General features: G+C 35.3%; 1 protein-coding gene across 1 annotated transcript in view; it reads right to left on the bottom strand.

The window, feature by feature from the left end:
- LOC129683254 (glutamate receptor ionotropic, kainate 2-like) overlaps positions 1-20,792 on the bottom strand; it is a 114,094-nt gene extending 93,302 nt beyond the window's left edge. Inside the window, exon 1 of the mRNA XM_055615874.1 lies at positions 20,302-20,792. Within this exon, the coding sequence (XP_055471849.1) occupies positions 20,302-20,508 (207 nt within the window). The 5' untranslated portion in view covers positions 20,509-20,792. The remainder of the gene's footprint in view (positions 1-20,301) is intronic.
- Positions 20,793-22,194: the final 1,402 nt, after the last annotated feature.

Below are 22,194 nucleotides of genomic sequence, written 5' to 3'. Positions count from 1 at the left end.
ACCTCAAGACACAGATAAGCAGCATGTTTCGCCAAGCTCCTTTTCAACCTGTTTGTGTGAGGATCACACAGAGAGGTGATCAAGGTAAACAATTTTGACCTCTTGATGAACCCCTTCATTGTATTGAGGTGCTTTGCTCTGACTAAAGAAAAGGAATTGTGGAATAAGCCAAGCTGCAGTAGTTTTCCCTGACAGCCCTCTTGAGCTGATCCCATATCTCATGTTATTATTTTTTCAGTCCTCACTCCCTACTCTGGAACTGTTCAACTCTACTGGTTCACTCTGGCCATGTAGCACCCTAACCAGGGACCTGAGATACGTAGACACAGTGAAGGACACCACAGTGTTGGCGAGCTTGGCCCATAAAATAAATAGAAATGGGCGCTGTGAGCAAAAATAGGACTAGGCAGTAGCCTCATGTTTTTTGCATGGACTATAATTAGAAATAGTCTGTATATGTGGCACAGGATGGAGAAAGTGAAACTTTCAGGATTAGAGAGAAAAAGAAAAGAAAAGTGGGAGGCTTCGGGACAAAATGAGATTAAAGCATTGTTTCTTCCTGAAGAGTTATGTCCCTCCTGATGATGATAATTTCTTGTTAGAAGAAGACTTTGAGGATGATTTAGATCCTGATGAGGTTGCAGAGTTGGAGGAAGAAGCAGCTAAGCATTATTCTGAGAGATACCCTCCGATTCAGGCTATGAGTGTTAAAAAAACTTGAGCCTTGGCAAAGAGAAATGAAAAAGTTGAGACGGAGCTTGCAGGAAATAAACAGAAAAATTGGAAAATTTACTAGGGAAAATGACAATCAATCCCCTGCTCCAACTCCCTCATTGATTGCAGGCTTGGACCTTCCTCCTGGGACAGCTACAGTTGCCATATCTCAAAAGACTAGGAGATCTTTTCATTTGTCCACTGTGGAAGCAACTGTATCCCCTTTACAAGCTTCTTTAGAACAAGCTAGGCAGAAAGGAGAAGATATAACCGAGTTTTATGGTTTTCCAGTTATAGATGGACAGAGTAATATGGTGAGAGTCCCTGCTCCTATATCTTTTAAACAATTAAAAGAATTGGAAACTGTATGTGCTCAATATGGTCCTACAGCACCTTTCACTCAAACTCTGTTAAGAGTCCTTGTCTGCTGTGTCCCTCTGCCCAGGGGACTGGAAGCAATTAGCAAGACCATGTTTGACAGTAGGAGATCATTTATTGTGGAAGTCAAAAATTACTGAGCAGTGTCAAGCAACAGCTAAAAATCACTCGAGCTAGAAAAGAAAAGAAAAAGGCGGGGGCAGCTTCTCAGTTTCTCCTGTAAGAAAGCTAATGGCTAATTTGGCTATAAAGCCTCTATGGTCATAAAAACTGGATTCAACAAATAGCAAGGTGTTTTGTCTGTCTGTTTTGAATGTGTAAGTTTACCATGTTTTATATAACTTGGTTATAGATTATTGGTCTTTGGGTATGTTTAAAATCTGTAACATAAAGTTAACTTAAACCATGTATTTCTTAAGAACCAACTGCAAAAATTAAAAAGGGTGAGTTATATCCCCAAACACCACAGAATTATCTTAATCATGCTCTCCTATTTTAAATTTTTTGAATGTGGATGTATAAGGCTGTTCTGTGGCTGGTCGATTGTGGCACCATAATACCAAAGATAATTATGCCTAAGAGAAATAGAAATATCTGATTATTGGAATATGGCAGGGTCCTGACCCTGTGTTAATATGGAAGAGGGTATGTTTGTGTTTTTCCACAGGATGCTGACGGAGCCCTTGTGGGAAATTTTCCCCAGAAGAAGGATGCTCCTGCTGCTGACAATAATGAATTCTGTTCTAATGGTGAAAGGAGAGCTGTGTTGGACTTATGCTCCTGATCCATCTTCGTCACACTCTGGCTCTGGAAGAAGATGTTGTGCAGAGTAACTTTTTAGATACAATGTGACTGTAACAGACTGATATATACTTGATTGGTCTGGTAATCAGGACAATTCACACTGAAATCAGGAAGAATGGAAAAGAAGACTGACTACAGCACTTTGGTGGTCTGATTCTGGTTTTCAGCAGACCTATGTTTGGAAGCTTGCTACAGAAATTCTTGGGAGGCACTGTAAATGCCTGTGTAAATCCTCCTTATGCTTTGTTGTTTGGAAATGTTAACATTTTTATACAAGACTCCAACTTTAATGCTTCTTGCCCTCAATGTAAACAAACAAACTGTATTTTTATTTATTTAAGTTAAATTGTTATTTTTTAATTAATTACATTTTTTTTTGCTTTGTATCACAGCTATAACTCCCTTCCTCATTCTCTCCCAAACCCATCCTCCATCCCTCATCTTCTCCCATGCCCCTCTCCAAGTCCACTGATAGGGGAGGTCCTCCTCCCCTTCCATCTGATCCTAGCATCATCAGGTCTCATCAGGACTGGATGTAGTCTCCTCCTCTGTGGCCTGGCAAGGCTGCTCCTCCCTCAGGGGGGGGGTCAAAGAGTCAGCCACTGAGTTCATGCCAGAGACAGTCCCTGTTCATCTTACTAGGGATCCCACTTCGATACTGAGCTGCCATGGGCTACACCTGAGCAGGGGTTCTAAGTTATATGTATGAATGCACTTTGGTTCTTGGTTGGAGTATCAGTCTCAGAAACACCCCCTGTGGATCAATCCAAGATAGCGGCGACCAACACGCACCATATCTGAGAAAGGGAGAGCAACAAACTGTATTTTTAACCTTTTAAATGGACAACATGTTGTGATTTTTCAACAGCCTTCTTTTATTATGGTTCCTGTGAATGTCTCTCAGGCTTTGTATTCTGATAAGGCTTTGTATTCTTTTACATCACTTTTATGGAGTGTTATGGACTTGGCTTATTACTCTTATTAGGAGCATGTTTCCTACCAGTGATAATTAATACCTTTCCCAAGGCCTTTTAGAATGTCTTTTATAGTTTTTTTTTTTAACTTCTTTCTTTCTTTATTTATTTAAATTTATTTGCTTTGTATCCTGGCTGTAGCTCCCTCCATCTCCTCCCAGTTACAACCATCCTCTCTCTTCACCACTGATAGAGGATGACATAGAACCACCTCTCAGTTTCCAACTGGGGTCCCTAGTAAGGGGAGAAGGGACTGTCTCTGACATGAACTCAGTGTCCAGCTCTTTGATCACCTCCCACTGGGTGTGCAGTCTTACCAGGCCACAGAGGAAGATGATGCAGCCAGCCCTGATGAGACTTGATAGGCTAGGGTAAGACAAATGAACTTTTAGAATGTTAAAGCTGATCTGCGTAAGAATAAACTCCTGACTCTGCCATAGAGGAGGTTGGTAGTCAAAGACCTCTCTGAAGAATACTCAACCTAAAACAGGGCATGAATGATAGAACTGATGTATCAATGATAGGTAAGAATATATCTTTCAAGAGAGACAGCCTAAGACAGGCACAACCTTCTGTTCCATAGCTCTTTTTTTCCTTTTCTTTTTAAAGTTATATATATATATATATATATATATATACACATACATAACAGTTAATTCACTTTGTATCCTGGCTGTAGTCCCCTCCCTCCTACCCTCTCAATCCCACCCTCCCTCCCTCATCTTCTCTCATGCTCCTCTCAAAGTTCACTGATAGGGGAGGTCCTCTTCCCCTTCCATCTGATCCTAGCCTATTAGGTCTCATCAGGACTGGCTGCACAGTCTTCCTCTGTGGCCTGGCAAGAGGAATGTAAGGGGGATGTGATCAAAGAGCCAGCCACTGAGTTCATGTCAGAGACTGTCTCTGTTCCCATTACTAGGGAACCCACTTGGAGACTGAGCTGCCATGGGCTACATCTGTGCAGGGGTTCTAGGTTATCTCCATGCATGGAGAAATTGTGGTACATTTGCACAATGGAATACTACTCAGCAATTAAAAACAAGGATATCATGAAATCTGCAGGCAAATGGTGGGAACTAGGAAAGATCATCCTGAGTGAAGTATCCCAAACAAGAAGACACAGATAGTATATACTCACTTACAAGTGGATATTAGACATATAATATAGTATAAACATACTAAAATCTGTAGACCTAAAAAAAATTAAGAAAGAAGAAGGACCTTGGATAAGATGATCAATCCTCACTTAGAAAGGCAAATGGGACCATCATCAGAAGAGGGAGAAAACAGGGAACATGACAGGAGCATACCACAGATGTCCTCTGAAAGACTATACACAGCAGGGTATCAAAGCAGATCTGAGACTCATAGCCAAACTTTGGGTGGAGTGCAAGGAAGATAGAAAGACCTGGAGGAGACAGGAGCTCCACAAGGAGAGCAACAGAACCAAAAACTCTGGACAAAGGGGTCTTTTCCAAGACTGATACTCCAACCATGGACTCCCTAAGAGACCATATGTTCTGCAATACAACTTATATACATCAAGAAAAAAGAATATACAATTTTGAGTATAATGAAACAATATTTTACTGCTTTTGTTCTAAAATTCTACATTACTTAATTGCATTTAATTTTGCTAAGTAGTCAATTTTCACTCTCAATTGCAGCACTCACATTTTCTCTGCGTTAACAATAAAGAAATATGTTTTATTTCTTAGTCCAAAACATAACACTTCTTTGAACAGTTTTATAGAAAACTGTTTTTGACAATATTCAAAAGACTCTTCAACCAAAAGAATGGGACATAGGGAGAAAAAAAATCTCAGGAAAGAGTTTAGTAAATTGTTTCGAAGTCTACTAATGGCTGATAAAAGGAAATCATTACAATTTGTTTTAGAACACAGCAGGAGGGACACATTTAGACTAACTTTAGAAACAATGAAACTGATTATGAGAACACATGAAAATATGGTTCCAGGTGACTATTGACAACCTTGAAGACACATGGGAAAACTTTAGCAACATGTTTTACTTTGTGTATAATTTTTTTTGGGGGGAGCTCTATCCATTATAGTATGAAGGTAGAATTAGGAGGAGCTGCTGAAAAGGATGGGTCTGTAGACCATGGGCAATTTGAGAATAGTTTTGAAAGCTGCTAAAAATTGTTCATGACAACAAAGGCTGGATGCTATGGTTTAAGGAGTTTTAGAATAAAAGAAATATGTATATCTATATCAGATTTTATTTATTAATGTTATTTAATTTGTCTTCTTGAGGCAGATATTTACAATCATTTTTAATGTATTTCTATTTTTTTTCTCAAGGCATAAATACCTCTAGACCTACTTTTGCCTATCAAGGGTTTTTGTGCCAAAATCATCATCACCTTCAACACACTTGCTATCATATCCCCAAGATCAACAAAAACATGTGTAGCTATTATTTACCTGTGTTTGCCACGGTGGTCAAAACTATTTAATTGTTTACTTTTCTTCCCTTCCCATGTGTTGGTTATAATAAGGCTAGCCCTTAGTTTCTGGTGCTGAAAGAAGAGTCTAACAGAATCAGACACTTGAAGTAGGTGATAAGCTAGGGAAGGAGGGTCTCTTGAAATAAGAAATTCACATCCAGAATCAACGGGATATGCTTTTATTTAAAAAAAAATCAGTTAAAATGTTAAACAACAAAGATTTTCTTGTAAATAAGAGGTATGAAACAATGTTGTGAACAATTTTGTAGGATAAGGAGCTAAATTTTCATGTAAAACCATGTACGTTGAATCTTAGGAATGGAAATATAACACAGTGTTTTTCATTCTTTCATATAGAAAGACAGGTAAGTCCATTGCATTTACTAGCAATTACTAAGCTATGTAAACAACCTAAGTGTTTGCCTATTAACGACTATCAAAAAATGTGTATGTCTCTACTCAACTAGAAATGAATCAAGTACTGCTTTTAAGACAACATAGATGTGTAGATAATGTGTGTGTTTCGTGTGTGTGTCTCTGTGTGTGTGCATGTGTGTGTGTTTGTATGTGTGTACATTTCTTTCTATTAATAAAGAAATAAGCCCTGTCATTTAGGACAACGTGGATGAACCTAAAGAATTTAATGTTAAATGAAGTAATCCACTCAGAGAGACAATGTTACCAAATGTTGTCATCCAAGTTGTAGGATGCTTAAGCAGCTGACAGAATAGAAAAAGCCACTAGAGTAATAGTTACCAGGTGTCAAGGACCGGTGAAGACTGGAACATACTGATGAAAATACCCAAATTTTAGGAATCAGATGACTTCAGCACAGTAGCTATAGTTTTTAATTAATTATCGTGTATTTAAAATTTGGTAAGCGATGCATATGACAGTCAGCCTGAGAGATAAATATATAACAACTTTTATATGTATCAAAATATCACATTATATGCTTTCAATATACATACATTTTGCTATAGAAATATGCCTTAATCTGGGAGAAGAAGTTTAAAGACTCAGTAAATTTGATCTACTATAGCAATACAATATTTTATTATAGCTTATCTAAATAGTTATTAATATACTTTAATAACTGGAAAGCCATAATTATCTGAAAGTATTTCTTTTACATGACATTTTCCTCCTTTACTTAAGGATATTAGAAATCATAAACAAATTACTTTAATATCAAATTTAGACCTTTTTATTTTAAGACTTGGTTTGAAATATTTGTTAAATTGAGTATTTAAAAAATTTGCATTCCTTGTTTTTTATGCAATAAACATCCAAATAAACTACTTGGATAGTTACACATGAGTTTCTGAAAACATTCTCTATTAATATTTCTCTATTAACATAAATACAGTGTGACTTTTTTTGGGGATGGGTATGAAACATGTTTACAAACTATTAAACGCACCATATGTGTCATATTGTATCTCAAGGAAATATTTGGGCAACTAATAGCAACAGTTTTAAAATTCTGTGTTAATGGCGATGAATATTGCCATTAATAGGAGTATATTCCTAAAAAGAGTATTATTACCTGTTTTCAGTAAGAAAGAGAAGAATCTGAAGATGTCTTTAACACTGAAACAGGAGATAACAATTGGATAATGTATAATGCTAGAGAAAACCCTGGAACATACTCTCAGGATATTAAATATCGTCTTTGCAAGTTGGACCTTGGCATTTTCCCTTATTTTTTCCTTAAAGCGTATTCATTATTTAATTATGAGAAAAGCACCTTGATTAAAACAACAGTGGCTACTATCAGAGAGTAACATCATCAAAATGAAAATTTTTTCTACTATTTGAGAGTAAATTCAGGGCATCAATTATTTTTTACTTTCACTACAGATTTATGTGCTTGAATTCAAGAAATTTGCACATTCTAGAGATTTTTTTCTACAGTCACGCTTCCCTAATAAACTTTCTGAAAAAAAACTGTATGAACATATAAAAAAACCTATTATTTAATATACATACATAATAGCATGTATCCACTATAGTTACTATACCATATGGAATGCTTTGATAATTTGATGTAGCTTCAATGGCATATAGGGGCATCATAGCACAGTGCAATGTTAGACAAAGTAATTATATAATTAGAAAAAAACATTAGAAAATATTACACCAAGAATGGACCTTAATGCAAATAATGTTCTCTGGGTAACAGTACATAGGTCCTGATTTGTATTCAAACAGGGACTTTACAGAAAACTTCTGTATTTCTTTCCATTTTAAAATCATACTTGAACTGCTCTAATGCAAGTCTATAAAAAAGAGACCACATATATTATAGATGAAAAATATTCTTGTGTTTTATTTTGGCCATATCAGGAGAACAAACAGAAATCAGTCATCTACATATGAGCTCCAACTATTAATGAAATAGTTTAATCTTAATGAAATTTAAATGAAATAATCTAATGGAGTGTTAGATCTTCATGTTAAGTTAAATTAGTTGTTTTTCTAGGAGCACAATTATACATAATGAGTAAAAAGATTTAACCAGCTATAGAAGTTTAATAAGTTAACAATGTCCTGTACAATAAGATATTCATCGAGTAAATACTGTGAATTTGTAGTATAGTTAGTGCTTATTTGAGCAATTGACAAGGCCTATAGTCATACACCTCTAGTTTATGAATTAAAAAATAAACAGAAGCTAAAAAAAGTCAAATATATCCCTAGTGAATGAAAATGTAGGGTTTTACCCTGCATCTAATCTATGCTTGTAATTATAATACTAGACTATCATATTGACTCAGATATCTTTTGTATCTATCAATGCTGCTTTCTATTCTTTGGCTTTATTTGATTGTTCTGTAATAAACTAAAATGAAGCAAAAGCTCATAGAGTTCTGAAAACAGCCAAGGGATGTCCAAACAAATTTATTGTGTAGCTTCTAATTTATGACAATTAAGATATTTAATAAATGAAACACCTACATTTAGAGATATCAAATCTTCTCACTGAACTGCACTAGTGCTGAAGCATATGCCCTAGGCATAGTCAAAAGCATTATTCAAATGTCGTCTGAATGAGTTTAAAGAATAATTTATTGCCAGCCTTTAACTACTCTTCCTCTAAAATAGATTTAATATGGATCTTGGTTAAGAACTGAATAATGTATTATCCATATTTAGAAGTTGTTAAGACCATGCATGGAGAGGACTTAGAACCCCTGCTCAGATGTAGACCATGCGCAGATCAGTCTCCATGAGGGTTCCCTAGTAAGGGAGCAGGGGCAGTCTCTGGCATGAACTATGTTGCCTGCTCTTTGATCACCTCCCCCTAGGGGTGCAGCCTTACTAGGCCACAGAGAAAGAGGATCCAGGTAGTTCTGATGAGACCTGATAAGCTAGGGTCAAATAATAGGGGAGGAGTACCTCCCCTGTCAGTGGACTAGGAGAGGGACATGGGGTGGGAAGGAGGGTGAAACCAGAAGGAAATAAAGGAGGAGGCTACAACGGGGAATAAAGTGTATACAGTGAACAAAGTGTGATAAATAATAATAATAAAATAAAACATAAAGATGGCATGTCTTAGTCTTCCAGGATACATTCATGTACATGGACACAGATACATTATGACATTTAAAATATTGTTATTTATGAAATTTACCAAGGATTTCTCTGAATATATGTTTCATAACTATACATTAGACGAACAGCACTAAGTGCTACTAATATCACAACACGATGATAGCTTCAATCTGTTCCATGATCTGATACATTCAGAAACAAGGCATTTGCCATTTTAACATGTAATTGTTTTATTTTTAACATAGAATCATTTTAGTCTAAAGTGAGCTTAGCCTAATCTGGGATTCCAATGAAGCATATGAAATCATAAGGACAGGTTATGAACTGACTGTGTTTTCTCCTTGTGAATATGTCTAAAAGGTGTTACCAGTGAACACAGAAGGGGACATGATGACATCCTGCTCACCTCAAGAAATAAATAATACCGCATTGTTTAAAAAAAAAAATCTAAGCTTTGAGGAAGGTAACAGGTAAAAAATAGTACTTTCTTCACTTTATGAATCAAGAAGAAAAGTCTTATTGTTTAGAGTCTTCATTCAGCTCTTCCTAATACAGAACAAGGTAATGTTACTTTTAATTTGTTTGGGGGAAAGGATGGAAAATCCTATTAAAGAAAACTTTTGGGCTGTACAGTTGGGTCAGTTTCTAAAGTGGACAGCATAAAAATCTTGGTTTGGGACCCCCGTGTACCCATGAGAAGCTGCCTTTATCTGCAGGCACCTATAAAAACCCTGGCAGAGAGGCAGAAACAGACCATTCCCTGTAGCTTACTGGCCAGCCAGCTTAGCCAAATGCATGAGCTTCAGGCTGAAACAACGATCATCAGGATGAAAGCAATTGTAGAAGATACCTGATATCTAACTGTGGCTGCTACAAAAGTTCTCTCTTTCTCTGTCTCTAATACACACACACACAGAACTATACATACCTTTAAACACATCTGCCTTATTCATAAAAAATTCAATTGGGCAAATCTGAAGGTTATTTTTAATATGCGTGTATATATATACAAAAATAGCTTTCCTACTCAGAAATAAAAAAAAATATTCCCCAAACCAAGAGCACTGACTGTCAGGAAGATTATGAATTAAGTAAATTTCAGGAAATTCATCTTATAATTAATGGACTACCTGTATGGTCACTGGGTTTTTCAGATACTATAATGTTAGAAATCACAACTAAAAGCAAAGCACAGCAAAGCAACAACAAAAAGCAGAAAAGAAAGAGAGTGAGAGCAAGAGAGAGAAAGAAAGGAGAAAGAAAGAAAGAAAGAATAGAAGTAAAAGATATATTAGAATGACCACCCACAGTGGTAAAAAATACATTTTTTTCAAACTGTTAACAAACGTGAGTTCAAGTTCTTTGTTTTGAATTTTTTTGCAAAACATTGTTTTTATTCATAAATTTATATAAGATGATTATTGACATTCTATCCATTTTTAGTAGTTTTCTCTTAAAAATGATAATTTTCAAATTCTAAGGTATTTTTGGATATTTATCTCAATTTTTCTGTTTCTGAAAAATATGTCCTTTTTGTGTTTCTTTCAAAATGCTCTCTGTTGTAAGTTCTTATTCTGATAAGTATTATACATTATCCAGCACTTGATAGGACAGCCCAAAATAATTAACTGACATTAGAATTTCCTCAGTCCTTTTAGGGGCCTTTGCTCCTAAAATTGATGAGATGTGACAGGCTGTTTGAGCTGCCTTCCCAACTTGACAAACAGCAGGAGTGGTCCTTGCATTGAGGGGAGGCTGAAGTGGCAGGGTGGGAAAGAACCATACTGCATCCAGCAACTGGCACCACTTCAGGCGCTTGCATTCCAAGCCAATTAAAACACTGTTCAGCAGATTTTAACTTCAGTCGAACACATAACTTTTTTTCTTCAATTAAACTGTCCCAAAGCTGCATTAGTACATATTGCAAATGTAACAATTAGAAAGGGATTAAACTTCTGTCCCCTAGATATTCTAGAGAAGCTACTTTCTAAGATAAAAGTTGCTGCTCTTCCAAGTTTAAATACACTAACACTCTAATCACTTCTTATAATTCCCAAAATGGCGTTATCGCTTTCTTGTTAACTATTGAATTCTGTCTGGCAGAGCTAGGGCAATAAAACCCATCATATTCTAATTTCCAGACAGCTTGATAGAACCAATGTTCTCGCTATAGATAAAGTGTAATGAAGCACTTTCTTTCCCATAGGAAAGCCTTTGACTCATATGCTCTGATGCCAAGTAGCCTTCACATCTGCTGCTTCTCCATTGATGGCTTTAACTTGGCATGCTAAACTAGTGTCTGATGAAGCAGACTTACTCAAAGGCACCATTTTATTTCTAGCAATGGGAACATAGTAAATCCCCGTAATAAACATAGGATCAGGCTCACATACAATAAGTTGTGTGTTAGAGAAGAAAAGAGGGAGGGAAACATTCTCCTTGGATAAAAAATAACTTCTTTTAATGCAAATACAACAAAATTCATAGTAACGAATTAGTTTTAATGTTATTTCAAGGAGAACTAATTTAAATTAAAACTAGTCTGCATTAGTAAATAAGACTGCAGCGTTAACTTCAAAATATCAACTTTTTAAAAAATTAAGACATTGCCTCTTAACTTAATGTTACCATTAATGCATTGCCTATAACCAATATTTCTGTGCAAATTAACAAAGCAAAAATTACTTTGGTGGGTCAAAAAAACTATACAAAAATCTCCAATTAGATATTTCCCATTTAAAATAAAAACACATTTAGATATCAATATATCAGTTACAATATTTATATGTAAGCTCACATGACTGCTCAGATGAACCAGTGCTCAAAGAATAAAACATTGACATTGTTTGATATATATATGTAGAAATAAAAAGAACATTTATAGAAATTTTAAGTAGTTAGTTACTTGTGAATTCATCACTTTTAAGAAATTGTCAAGATTAGTTTGGGGTTTGAAATCCTGACTATATTAGGTTTTTCACTAAATTGGAAGTGAATTTAATGTCTGACATATAATTTGGTCAAATATGAAAAAATATACCTAGAAATTCTCAAGTAAGGAAAAAGAAGCATAACTTAGGACTTTGTGGTAATAAACCCTCATCATTTAAATTTGTTTTATTCTTCCTACAACAGAGAAGGGAGTCAAAGTAGTCCCTTGAATTGCAATAAGCACAGAGAGAATACTGTACACGAGCGTGTATCTAAAATCTCTCCTTCAAAATCTAATTTATAATAAACCAACATGTGGATTAATGCCACATCTTTAATTTCAATAATTATATTGTTCCATTTTCCTGAAAAATGACATCATCTCTTTTCAAAACTTTTATTTTTTGGTAAGTCCATAAAATGTACACTTTATCTAGCTTATATTCATATTTCAGTCCCTCCCTCCAACTTCTTCTGGATCTCATGATCCCTAACACCTTCCCTATCAGTGGAATGGGGGAGAGGCATGGGAGTAGAAGAGGGAGGGATTGATAGATTGGGAGGAGGCTAGAGCTGGGATACAAAGTAAATAAACTGTAATTAATACAAAAAATTAAAACATTTTAAAAAGAAGTAAAAAAAACCTTATTTTTACAAATTAAGACAAAATTCTGGGCATGTGGCACTGTGGGCACATGGGTGTACTACAGCATTAGGAATACAGAACTGGAGTTGAGATTAGGAAAAATATTTTACGTGATGATTGTTATAAAAGGATACCTTTGTTACTACTGTTATTGTGATGCTATACACCTTAAACCATTGTTTAATAAAGACAGCCTATCTAAAGTCCAGTGTTCTTCTTTTTTAATAATACCAATGATAAGTTCTTATTTGTGAAGATTTATAAACAGGGAGTTATAATGTAGTTTTAAGTTTCCCTAAAGAGAAAGAGAAAGGGGAGGGCATGGTGGAAGGGAGGGAAAGAAGGGGAGAGAGAATGAAGGAGGAGAAAAGGGAGACAGATTATTGTTTGTAGATATCAAAAGTTACAATGCCTTGCTCCAAAAAACTATTCAACTATCTTGAACTCTTAAGTTCTCTATGCATTCTTTCAAATAAATTTATTTGAATTGAAGAAATGCTGTAGGCTACTACATCATTGGAAGAAAATAATACTGTGTATATAAAGAATAATAAGAAACTATTAAATGACAAGAGTAATTTTTCAAATGCATCTAACTAAACTATTTGTCACAAGTTTTTCATCAGTGTCTACATTTCTTTCATTTATTCATGAACAACTGTACACAATTACTAAATTAGGTACAGAGAGCAGAAAAGAAAGAAATCATTAGAGGAGAATAATAACTGTGGAAGTCTGGCTAAACAAAGGAAATATTCTATGTGATCTCTCTTTCTCTCACTCTTTCTCCGTGAGTGTGAGTGTGAGTGTGAGTGTGTGTGTGTGTACACCCATGGTAACGTGGAAGGCAGAGCAGTACACCAGGTAACTTTCTCTATTACTTTCTGCTTTATTTCCTTGAAATAGTGTCTCTCACAGAACTGGAGCTCACCACTTTCTCTATGCAGACCAGCCAGCTAGTTCTTAGTATCTGCCTGTCTCTCCTTTCTTTCTTTCTTTTCTTTCTTTCTTTCTTTCTTTCTTTCTTTCTTTCTTTCTTTCTTTCCTTCCTTCCTTCCTTCTTTCTTTCTTTCTTTCTTTCTTCCTACCATATTTTTAAAATTTTTCTTAATTACAGTTTATTCACTTTGTATCCAGATGTAGCCCCTTCCCACATCTCCTCCCTCTTCTTCTTCCCCCTTCCCTCCCTCTTCTCCTATGCTCCTCCCCTAGTCCAATGATAGGGGAGGTCCTTCTTCTCCTCTTCTTCTTCTTTTTTTTAATTTTTAGTAATTTCAATTTATTCACTTTGTATCCCCCCCTGTAGCCCCATCCCTCCTCCCATCCCAATTCCACCCTCTCTCCCCATTCTCCACCCATGCCCCTCCCCCAGCCTACTGATAGCAGAGGAGGTCTTTCTCCCCTTCCTTCTGATCCTAGTCTATCAGGTCTCATCAGGAGTGGATGCATTGTCCTCCTCTGTGTCCTGGCTGCTCCCCCCTCAGGGGAAGGTGATCAAAGAGTAGGCCAATCAGTTCATGTCAGAGACAGCCCCTGTTCCCATTTCTATCAAAGCAGATGTTGAGACTTATGGCCAACTTTTGGGCAGAGTGCAGGGAATCTCCCCCTCTTCTTAAGCACTGCATCTATGCTTTGAAATTAATGAGGGTTCAGAGGTAGGAGTGTTGAACTCCCATTCTTCTGCTTGTAGAGCAAGTGCTTTTCTGCACTGAACAAATTCCTTACCTCAAAGCAAATCGCTAGATAGCAAATGAGCCAATAGTCTTTGGGTCTAATCAAATATATAGCAAACAAAATATTAAAATGTCAAAACTATAGAGGGCTAGCTATAGCTACATATAACCAAACAGATAAAATATTGAAATATAATATATACAGCATGGAAGCAAAAAAGAGATAGGAGATTAAAAAAAAAAAGAACTGACAACCCTTTAGATAGAATTACTTTGCAGAATGCAAAGTAAATAAACTTGGAAGTTTAGTTAGTAAAAGATTTTCTAATCTTTTTCTCAACATGGACTGACTTTTCAAATTAAGGATTAAATTAAGCATATTGATTTAGATGAAGAAAACCAAACAAATAATAGGCCCCAATGCAAGGACTAGATGGACAAAAGAAGTAGTACCTATGGTCAAGAGAGACAGAGAACATCTTAGAAAGAAATGAAGGTTCCTTCTTAACATCCTAAGAAGATTTCATTGAATATATTTAAAGACAACAAAGGGCCAAAGATACTTCTGAGATAAAGATCAGTGTTCTAGCATACATAATGTTCTGTGTTAGACAGTTAGCAGCAAAATAAATAAAAATAAATTAAAGTTAACAAAAATTTAGCAGAGATTATGTTTGAAAGACAAGTGTCATCTTTTTTGAGAAGACACCAATTCCTTTAAAATATAGAAAAAGCTCTCAGGTATCTGCCTTACTTATATGCTAAATAAAACACATTAAAAATAACTAAGGGATTTTCATTGCTATTTTAATTATTATTGTGACATAACTAATAGAAGACAAATTTCAGCACAGTACTGATGATGATGGTCACAGTGCAAGAATACCTGAGTAGAGTCATCAGGCTCCTATTCCACTGATGTGCATGAACAGGATATTGTCAAAATGAAAAGACCAAGAAAATGTGTTTTAATGGATAATTTAGTGAATATTGGAATGAAAATATTGGGTAATCAGGGGGATGAAGAGGAGAAAAAAGGGAGAAGAAGAAGAAAAGGAAGACGAAAGAGGAGTAGGAGGAAAAGAAAGAAGAGAAGCAGCAGAAGAAGAAAAATAAAAAAGAAGAAACAGAAGAAAGCACCTTCCAGTTTTAAATTAAGGAAATTCTCTCAGAAATAAAAGAAGACTAACAAGATGCTTAGGGAATAAGGAGAACACAGTTAAAGAGGGTTGCTAAAGAAGGGAACAATGAAATGATAGCTCAGTAGACACTGGAGAAAAATGTAAAGTGCAGGTATAACAGGTGTGAGAAAAAATTTTTTTATAAATATTGATAAATATGGATTCATTTTTTTTGAATTTTATTTTTTTCTTATCAGTTACATTTTATTAACTCTGTAGCCCAGCCGTGTCCTGCTTCCTCATTCCCTCCCAGTCCCTCCCTCCCTCCCTCATCTCCACCATGCCCCTTGCCAGGGCCACTGATAGGGGGGACCTCCTCCCTATTCATCTGATCCTGTTTTATCAGGTATCTTCAGGACTGGCTGCAAAGCTCTCCTCTGTGGCCTAACAGGACTGCTCCTCCCTTGGGGGGGTGGGGAGGCCAAAGAGCCAGTCATTGAGTTCCTGTTAGAATAGTCCTTGTTCCCCTCACTATGGGAAACCAATTGGTTACTGAGCTACCACAGGCTACATCTGAGCAGAGGTTCTAGGTTACATTCATACATGGTCCTTGGTTGCATGTCAGTCTCAGAAAAGACCCTGTGCCCAGATATATTTGGTCCTTGTGGAGCTCCTATCCTTTCCTCATCAGACTAACTCCTCTTCTTTAGAAAGTAAGAAGCCAGACTTCGCAGTGCTTTGTAAACCTTGCAGGATGCTAAGTCCTTACAATAAAGCATGTAGCGGATAGCCATTTAAAAAAAAAAAAAAAAGAAATGTGAAGTCACTTTAGTCACAGTGTAAACAATAGTAGAGATAAAACCCAGGATCTGAGTTTTTGATGTAACTGTAAAAGGTTGTTCAGAGATGACTCTTGTTCAACTGGGAAAGCCAGCTCTGCCAGTTTCCACCAGTGTCGCAGGACCTAATATAACCAGCCCATCCTGTCGAGCACCGTACTTCCCTCAGCTCCATCAAGGCCTGCAAAGCATCACACCTCAGTCCAGAGAGAGCTAGTTTCTACTGCCAGGAGGAACAAGTCACCATCACCTCCCAAAACTCAAACCCAATATCTGCTGCAAGGGTTTTGCCTCCAAACAATTCCATGGAGAAAAATTAACATTTCAGGGAGAGTTCTCTCACAGCCATTCACAAAAGAACAGAAGCCAGAGAGTGAGGCAATGAAGAGGAAGGCTCAACAGGAGCAAGAGAATGCTGCCAGGTAGGTACACCTCTCCTGGGAAACTGTAGATTTTCCTTCAGAGGGAAAAGGATATAGAAGTTTCTCAATATTATGGCTATGCAATGTAAGAGCTGGCCAGATCATTGTAATAAAGTACTTTTCAGTGTCGCCAAGGAGAGATATAGACCCAAATAGAGATATATACATGAGGTTTAAAAAGTTTTATGCATGCTTAGATTCATAGGTACATAGAAGGTAGGTAGATGAATATCTAGCTCCTTGTGTTGACATAAACGAACAGACAAGTTTTCTATAATACTTATAAATGTTTGAAGACAGTAAAATTGACTGGAGAAATTTAAGTCAGTTCTTTAACATACAGTATATAGAGAGACCTTCGTTGTTTTTCTTATACCTTTCTATTATTAATTTAGGTTGACAAAGTAATATATGTTACAGAAATATGTCAGATGTTAATAAAATCTGATATTTTTTAATATTAAAAAAGAAAGTTGATGCATGACAAGTAGAAAGGGCAGAGTCTAAAGAGCACTGAGATGTGTATGGTGTCTGTTTAGAATGAATATATACAATGCCTGTCACAGAAAATATGTTCATTAAATATTTACTCAGTAAAAATGTATTTTAGCGTGTGTCTTTATCTTAATTGAAAACATAAGTAACAGTGATAATAATAGACACAAGCTGGGAGGCAAAGTGAATAAATTGCAATAAATAAAAATAAATAAATAAATAAAAATTATAAAAATAAAATAATATGAATTTTTTTACTGTTTCTTTCTCTTTTTTATTTTTTCTACAATTTATTAATTTTGTATCTCAATTGAAGCTCCTCCCTCATCTCCTCCCATCTTCCCCTATCTGCTTCCCCTAGTCCCCTGAGAGGGGGAATTCCTGGAAGTCCTGATGAAACTTGATAAGCTAGGGTCAGAGGATGTAGTGTTTCAGTCCTTATATTAAGTTATTTTAAGTTTCTTTTCATCAGAGATTTAGAAAAATCCCCCAAAGAACTCCTAGTTTTACCTAATGAAACACGATTTTAAAGTACACTAACATAGACATCTAAAAGATTCTAAGAAAATTACACATTTAAAAATTTTCATTCATATAATTTGTCCTTCTTTATATATTAGAAATCAGAACAGTATCAGGGAAATATCGCATAATCCTTTTAACAATACTTAAAAATTACTTAATAGTTTGTCATTAAACTTGCTTATTTGACATACTCTATTAGTAAACACGGCATAGTCAGAAATTACAGAAAGGCCAAACAAATAATCGGCGAGGATCGGAATGCAGAGTCATATGCAGGAATTTTTAAAGTCCACGTTATAACTTAGAAATGCTTGTACGTATCCCTGAAAGTGCAAAGAAGTGTTTGCTATGACAAGTCTTTACTCGATAAAGTTCTATTCAGCGGTTAAAACTTATACAATGAAAAGCTACCTGTTTGTCATTCCAACCAGGGATGGAAGAGTCAGGTAACAGAAGCATACATAGTGAGTGGGTGGCAGAGTCAGGAATTGAGCCCAGTCTCTCTGATTCTGCACTTACAGGTTTTTGCTTTGTTTTACTTCCATCAATACTAACTATCTGAAACATAATTGCCATCACTCACACTACTTTTTAAAGAAAACTGCATGACAAAACTTTGTCTGTTAAATACATGGAGAGTTGAAGAAGCCAAAACATGAAGTTGAAATTAGAATATTTAAAGCATTTTAAAATATAAAAATATATTTTTAAATAAAATGTTTATGTCTCCTGTAATTTTTTTTTACATAAGGTAATTGCTAGCTCAGTCATTATCTCTGTATGGTTGTTATTATAACCATTGTACATTAACAGTTCTTTCCAGCTTTAAAGGAAGTCTTGATTGTTGGAAACAGAAAGTTGTTTTATGTCAATTTCTCCAAATACTAGAAGCTCCCTTCTGTGAAAGTCAGAAAAAAACAAAAGATGAAAGTGTAGGACACAAAGTCAGTGGTAAAGAGTGAAAGTAGAAACACATGGCACACTAGAAAAATAAAAATAAAAATAAAAAAAGATGTAGGAAACATTAAAGGATTGAAGAGATAGCCAAGAAAGGAAGTAAGTTTAAACAAGATATAGAAAAAAAGAGAAATATGTTTTGGATAGTTTTGAGTTCTTCAGCACGAATTAGGGCTTTGAAACAAGATATGTGAATGTTTTCAAAAATAAAAATGAAGTTAAAATCTCAAAATCCTTACAGCTTCTGGTGTCAGGTTATTATGTTGGGCACTTATCTGTGTAATTAAAAAAAGTCAGCCCCAGAGGTTCCTAGTGCACAGGAATAATTAAGATGATCTCTATTGTCCATACCCACTAAGTACTTGATATTGACAATCCACATTCAGCCATTTGTACAACTGATGTGTAAGAACATATCTAAAATTAAAAGATTATTTTATAATAAAACTTTTTAATACTTCATATCATTAGGAAAAATGATCACTTATACTTGATGTAGCCAAAGAGTTCCATAGTGAATTAAATGTTTAAATGATATGTGATTAATAAAAATGAATAATTATTAATTATTTTTATTAAACCTAATATATAAATATAGCATTTTAACTAGCCAAAGATAAATCAGTTCAGTTAAAAATAATTAAAATTTAAAATGATATGTAGCCAAGTAGTGAAATGTAATTAGCACTTGGAAATTCAATTTTCTTTTGAATTCTACTATTCAATACTAGTAGAGTTTTATGAGAAGTTTTACCAAAAAATGCATACTTAGCATGCTTATGGTTTAGGTAATAATTATGTCACTGTGAATTAGTAATCAAAATTCCATATTCTTGGAAGCAATAATTGGGTTGTAGTTTTGAACCAAGAGTAGGACTATCTCTGTTATTAGCTGGGCACGTAAATTTTGTTAAATATAAGAATTTAATAAAGTGGGACAAATTTTTAAATAAAATTTTAATTTACATTAACATTTAGTTGTTTTTGAATGAATAACTTATGTACTTGCAGTACTTCAAAAAACCTCCAATTTGTAAAACAAGTACTTGATAAACTATAAAAACAAGCATAAAGGGTACTAGATACTTTAATGGAAATTTTCTCTTTGCTGTATTATTTTACTGGTGAAATAAGCAGCAATTTAAAGATGAGGAGAAAAGAAAGAGGACTATAAGGCTCTTTGTGTTTGGAAGACCACACAATTGCACTGTCCACAGAAATGTTGCACAGATTGTTGAGGCCACTGTCAATTAGACTGGATAAATGTGCAGATAATAAGAACTGACTCTTCCCTCATTTGTTATAATCTGCCTCATTTCAGCTGAACCAAATATACGTATGGGAAACATTTTTACATTCAAGTAAGTATGTATATGCTTGGACTCTGCTGTTGTTCAGTTATCAAATAAAGATATCCCTTTTTCACTCATAGACTAAATTTTATTAAAAATGTTACCTCGGGTAGAATTTTCTTTACTATCAATAAGGAGATATGGCATAAATAAAAAGGTATCTCTCTCTCTCTGTCTATACACACACACACACACACACACACACACACACCTTCTGTTTTTAATCTTTAAATACGCAATAAAGAACATCAGTGCATTTGGACTTCTTACTGTTTCAGGTGTTAATAAGACATGATGGGCACATCCTTACTAGTACAACTTATCTGCCCTTTAAGCTGCTATTATTTACATGGAACAAATACCAGCATAACTACATCCTTACACACACAAATGGAAAGGACTGTTTGTGCTTTTGTGGTTAGGTTTTAGTAACAAGACTTACCTTGAAGAATGTCATGGTTGCGCCGTCCTCTACTGCTCCATACTCTATTTTGGTTTGCTTAGCTAAATCATCAGCAGAGTCAATGGGAGATTCCATGCGCTCCACGGTCAGAAAGGCGGCTAGGTTAGCAGTATACGAAGAAATGATGATAAGTGTGAAAAACCACCAAATGCCTCCCACTATCCTGGTGGAGAGCGCTTTGGGCATGAGCTCAGAACCTAACAGAGAGTTGGGGAAAGGTGAAACGAATACAGACAATTTGATCAGCAGTCAGACATGTGTGGTCACAGTGGAAGAAAGGGATCGCCGTGCAATAAAAGTTTAAGTCAAAGACTGACACCCTGCTTCAGTGAACAAGCAACAACCTTTGGGAGGGCAGAGGCCATTTTTAGCACTCTGCCACTTCTGGAAGAAACATCTATCAAGTACAGTGACAGACTAGCCTTACCTGAGATGATGTCATGTGCTAATTCAAATATTAACGTGTAAAATGTCTTAGAAACTTCACATTAGAAGAAAGAAGTAAAAACCTCTCCCGTTTGTAAACCACATGCAAATTTGTTCCAACTTTAATTATTTAAGTGGTTTTCAGAACTAATTATTCAATGTAAATTCAGATCCGTTTTCTTAATACGATTCTGAAAGGTTCTTTTTAATGCACTCCAATATGTCTGCTTCATATTGATCTTAGACAATACTGCTTCTGCTTGATCTCAGGCAAACAGCAAAGGAACAATACTTCACCACTTATAAAAAAGCAGTATTGTATGGTGATAAAATATTTCATTTAACCACATTCCTTAAGATGGTGTAAGGTATTAGTCCTGTGCTCATTTTAAAATAAATTAACAAATTATTTACTTGTGTTTAAGCAAATATCTCTCATTTTAAGGGTTAGCCTCCATGAAGGCAAGTGAGTAAACAAACACAAATTTATCTTTATAAATATGTAGTACTACATAAATATATCACAATTAAACGGCTGGAGTTGCCTGCCCATGATAGAAGAATAGGATCTGAGCACTATGTTTTAGTTTTTATTATTATTAATTTTAGGTTATTTAGTGGATAAAAGAAAATGTTAAAATGTTAAATTTTGTTTCTTATTTAAATTTTAATTAATTGTAATTTTATATCAGATTGTAGTATTCTTTTTTTAAAGTATATACTATACTCATTAATAGCATTACTATATATGAAGCATATTGCCATCCACTTTTAATCATTTTGAATGTATAAACAGATAAGCATGACTATGAAGTAGTGAACATTTTACAGGGCTTGAGTAAAATGTAACGAAGCAAAGATGGACTCCTTTGGCTGATATGCTTTACAGTCTTATCTTTAATGCGATCACCTGTGCAGTAAGAAAGCACCTCTTTAGAGGTGATGAAAGGAAAAACAAATTGTTTGTGCTAACATTGAAAATATGTACTATAATGACCATCCTATGGCCATCCTATGGCCCATCTTACACTTCAGTTCATCTTACCCTAGCAATTTCAAGGTATAAAATCTTAAAAGCAGACAGACTTGGACATGACAGCCAACTCCAGCTCCAGACTCATGTCTACCACTCTGTAAGGGAAGAAAAGCAAAACAAAACGAAACAGAAAGGTACCTTTCTGGTGTAGTTGCTCCTAGTCCCTGCCAGACACACACTCGGACACTGAAACTAGTGACACACCCAGGACGATCAGCAGCTTTAGCTGCATACTCTACTGTTTATTCATTTAAAAAAACATAAAACACACCAATAAAGTCAAAAGAGACTAGGAAATAAAAGCATAGTGGATGGAGACATTTGACAAAGCTGTCCCAATTACCACAAGTTCATATCTTACCCACAGACTGAAATTCGGCAGACACCTCTTAGTCTTGTCAATCAGAGCC

Source organism: Psammomys obesus, unplaced genomic scaffold (genome assembly GCF_907164565.1).
Source record: "Psammomys obesus unplaced genomic scaffold, mPsaObe1.curated_primary_1811, whole genome shotgun sequence".
NCBI lineage: Eukaryota > Metazoa > Chordata > Mammalia > Rodentia > Muridae > Psammomys > Psammomys obesus.
The sequence above is the reverse complement of the archived record's forward strand: the minus strand, read 5'-3'. Positions and strand labels throughout refer to the sequence as shown.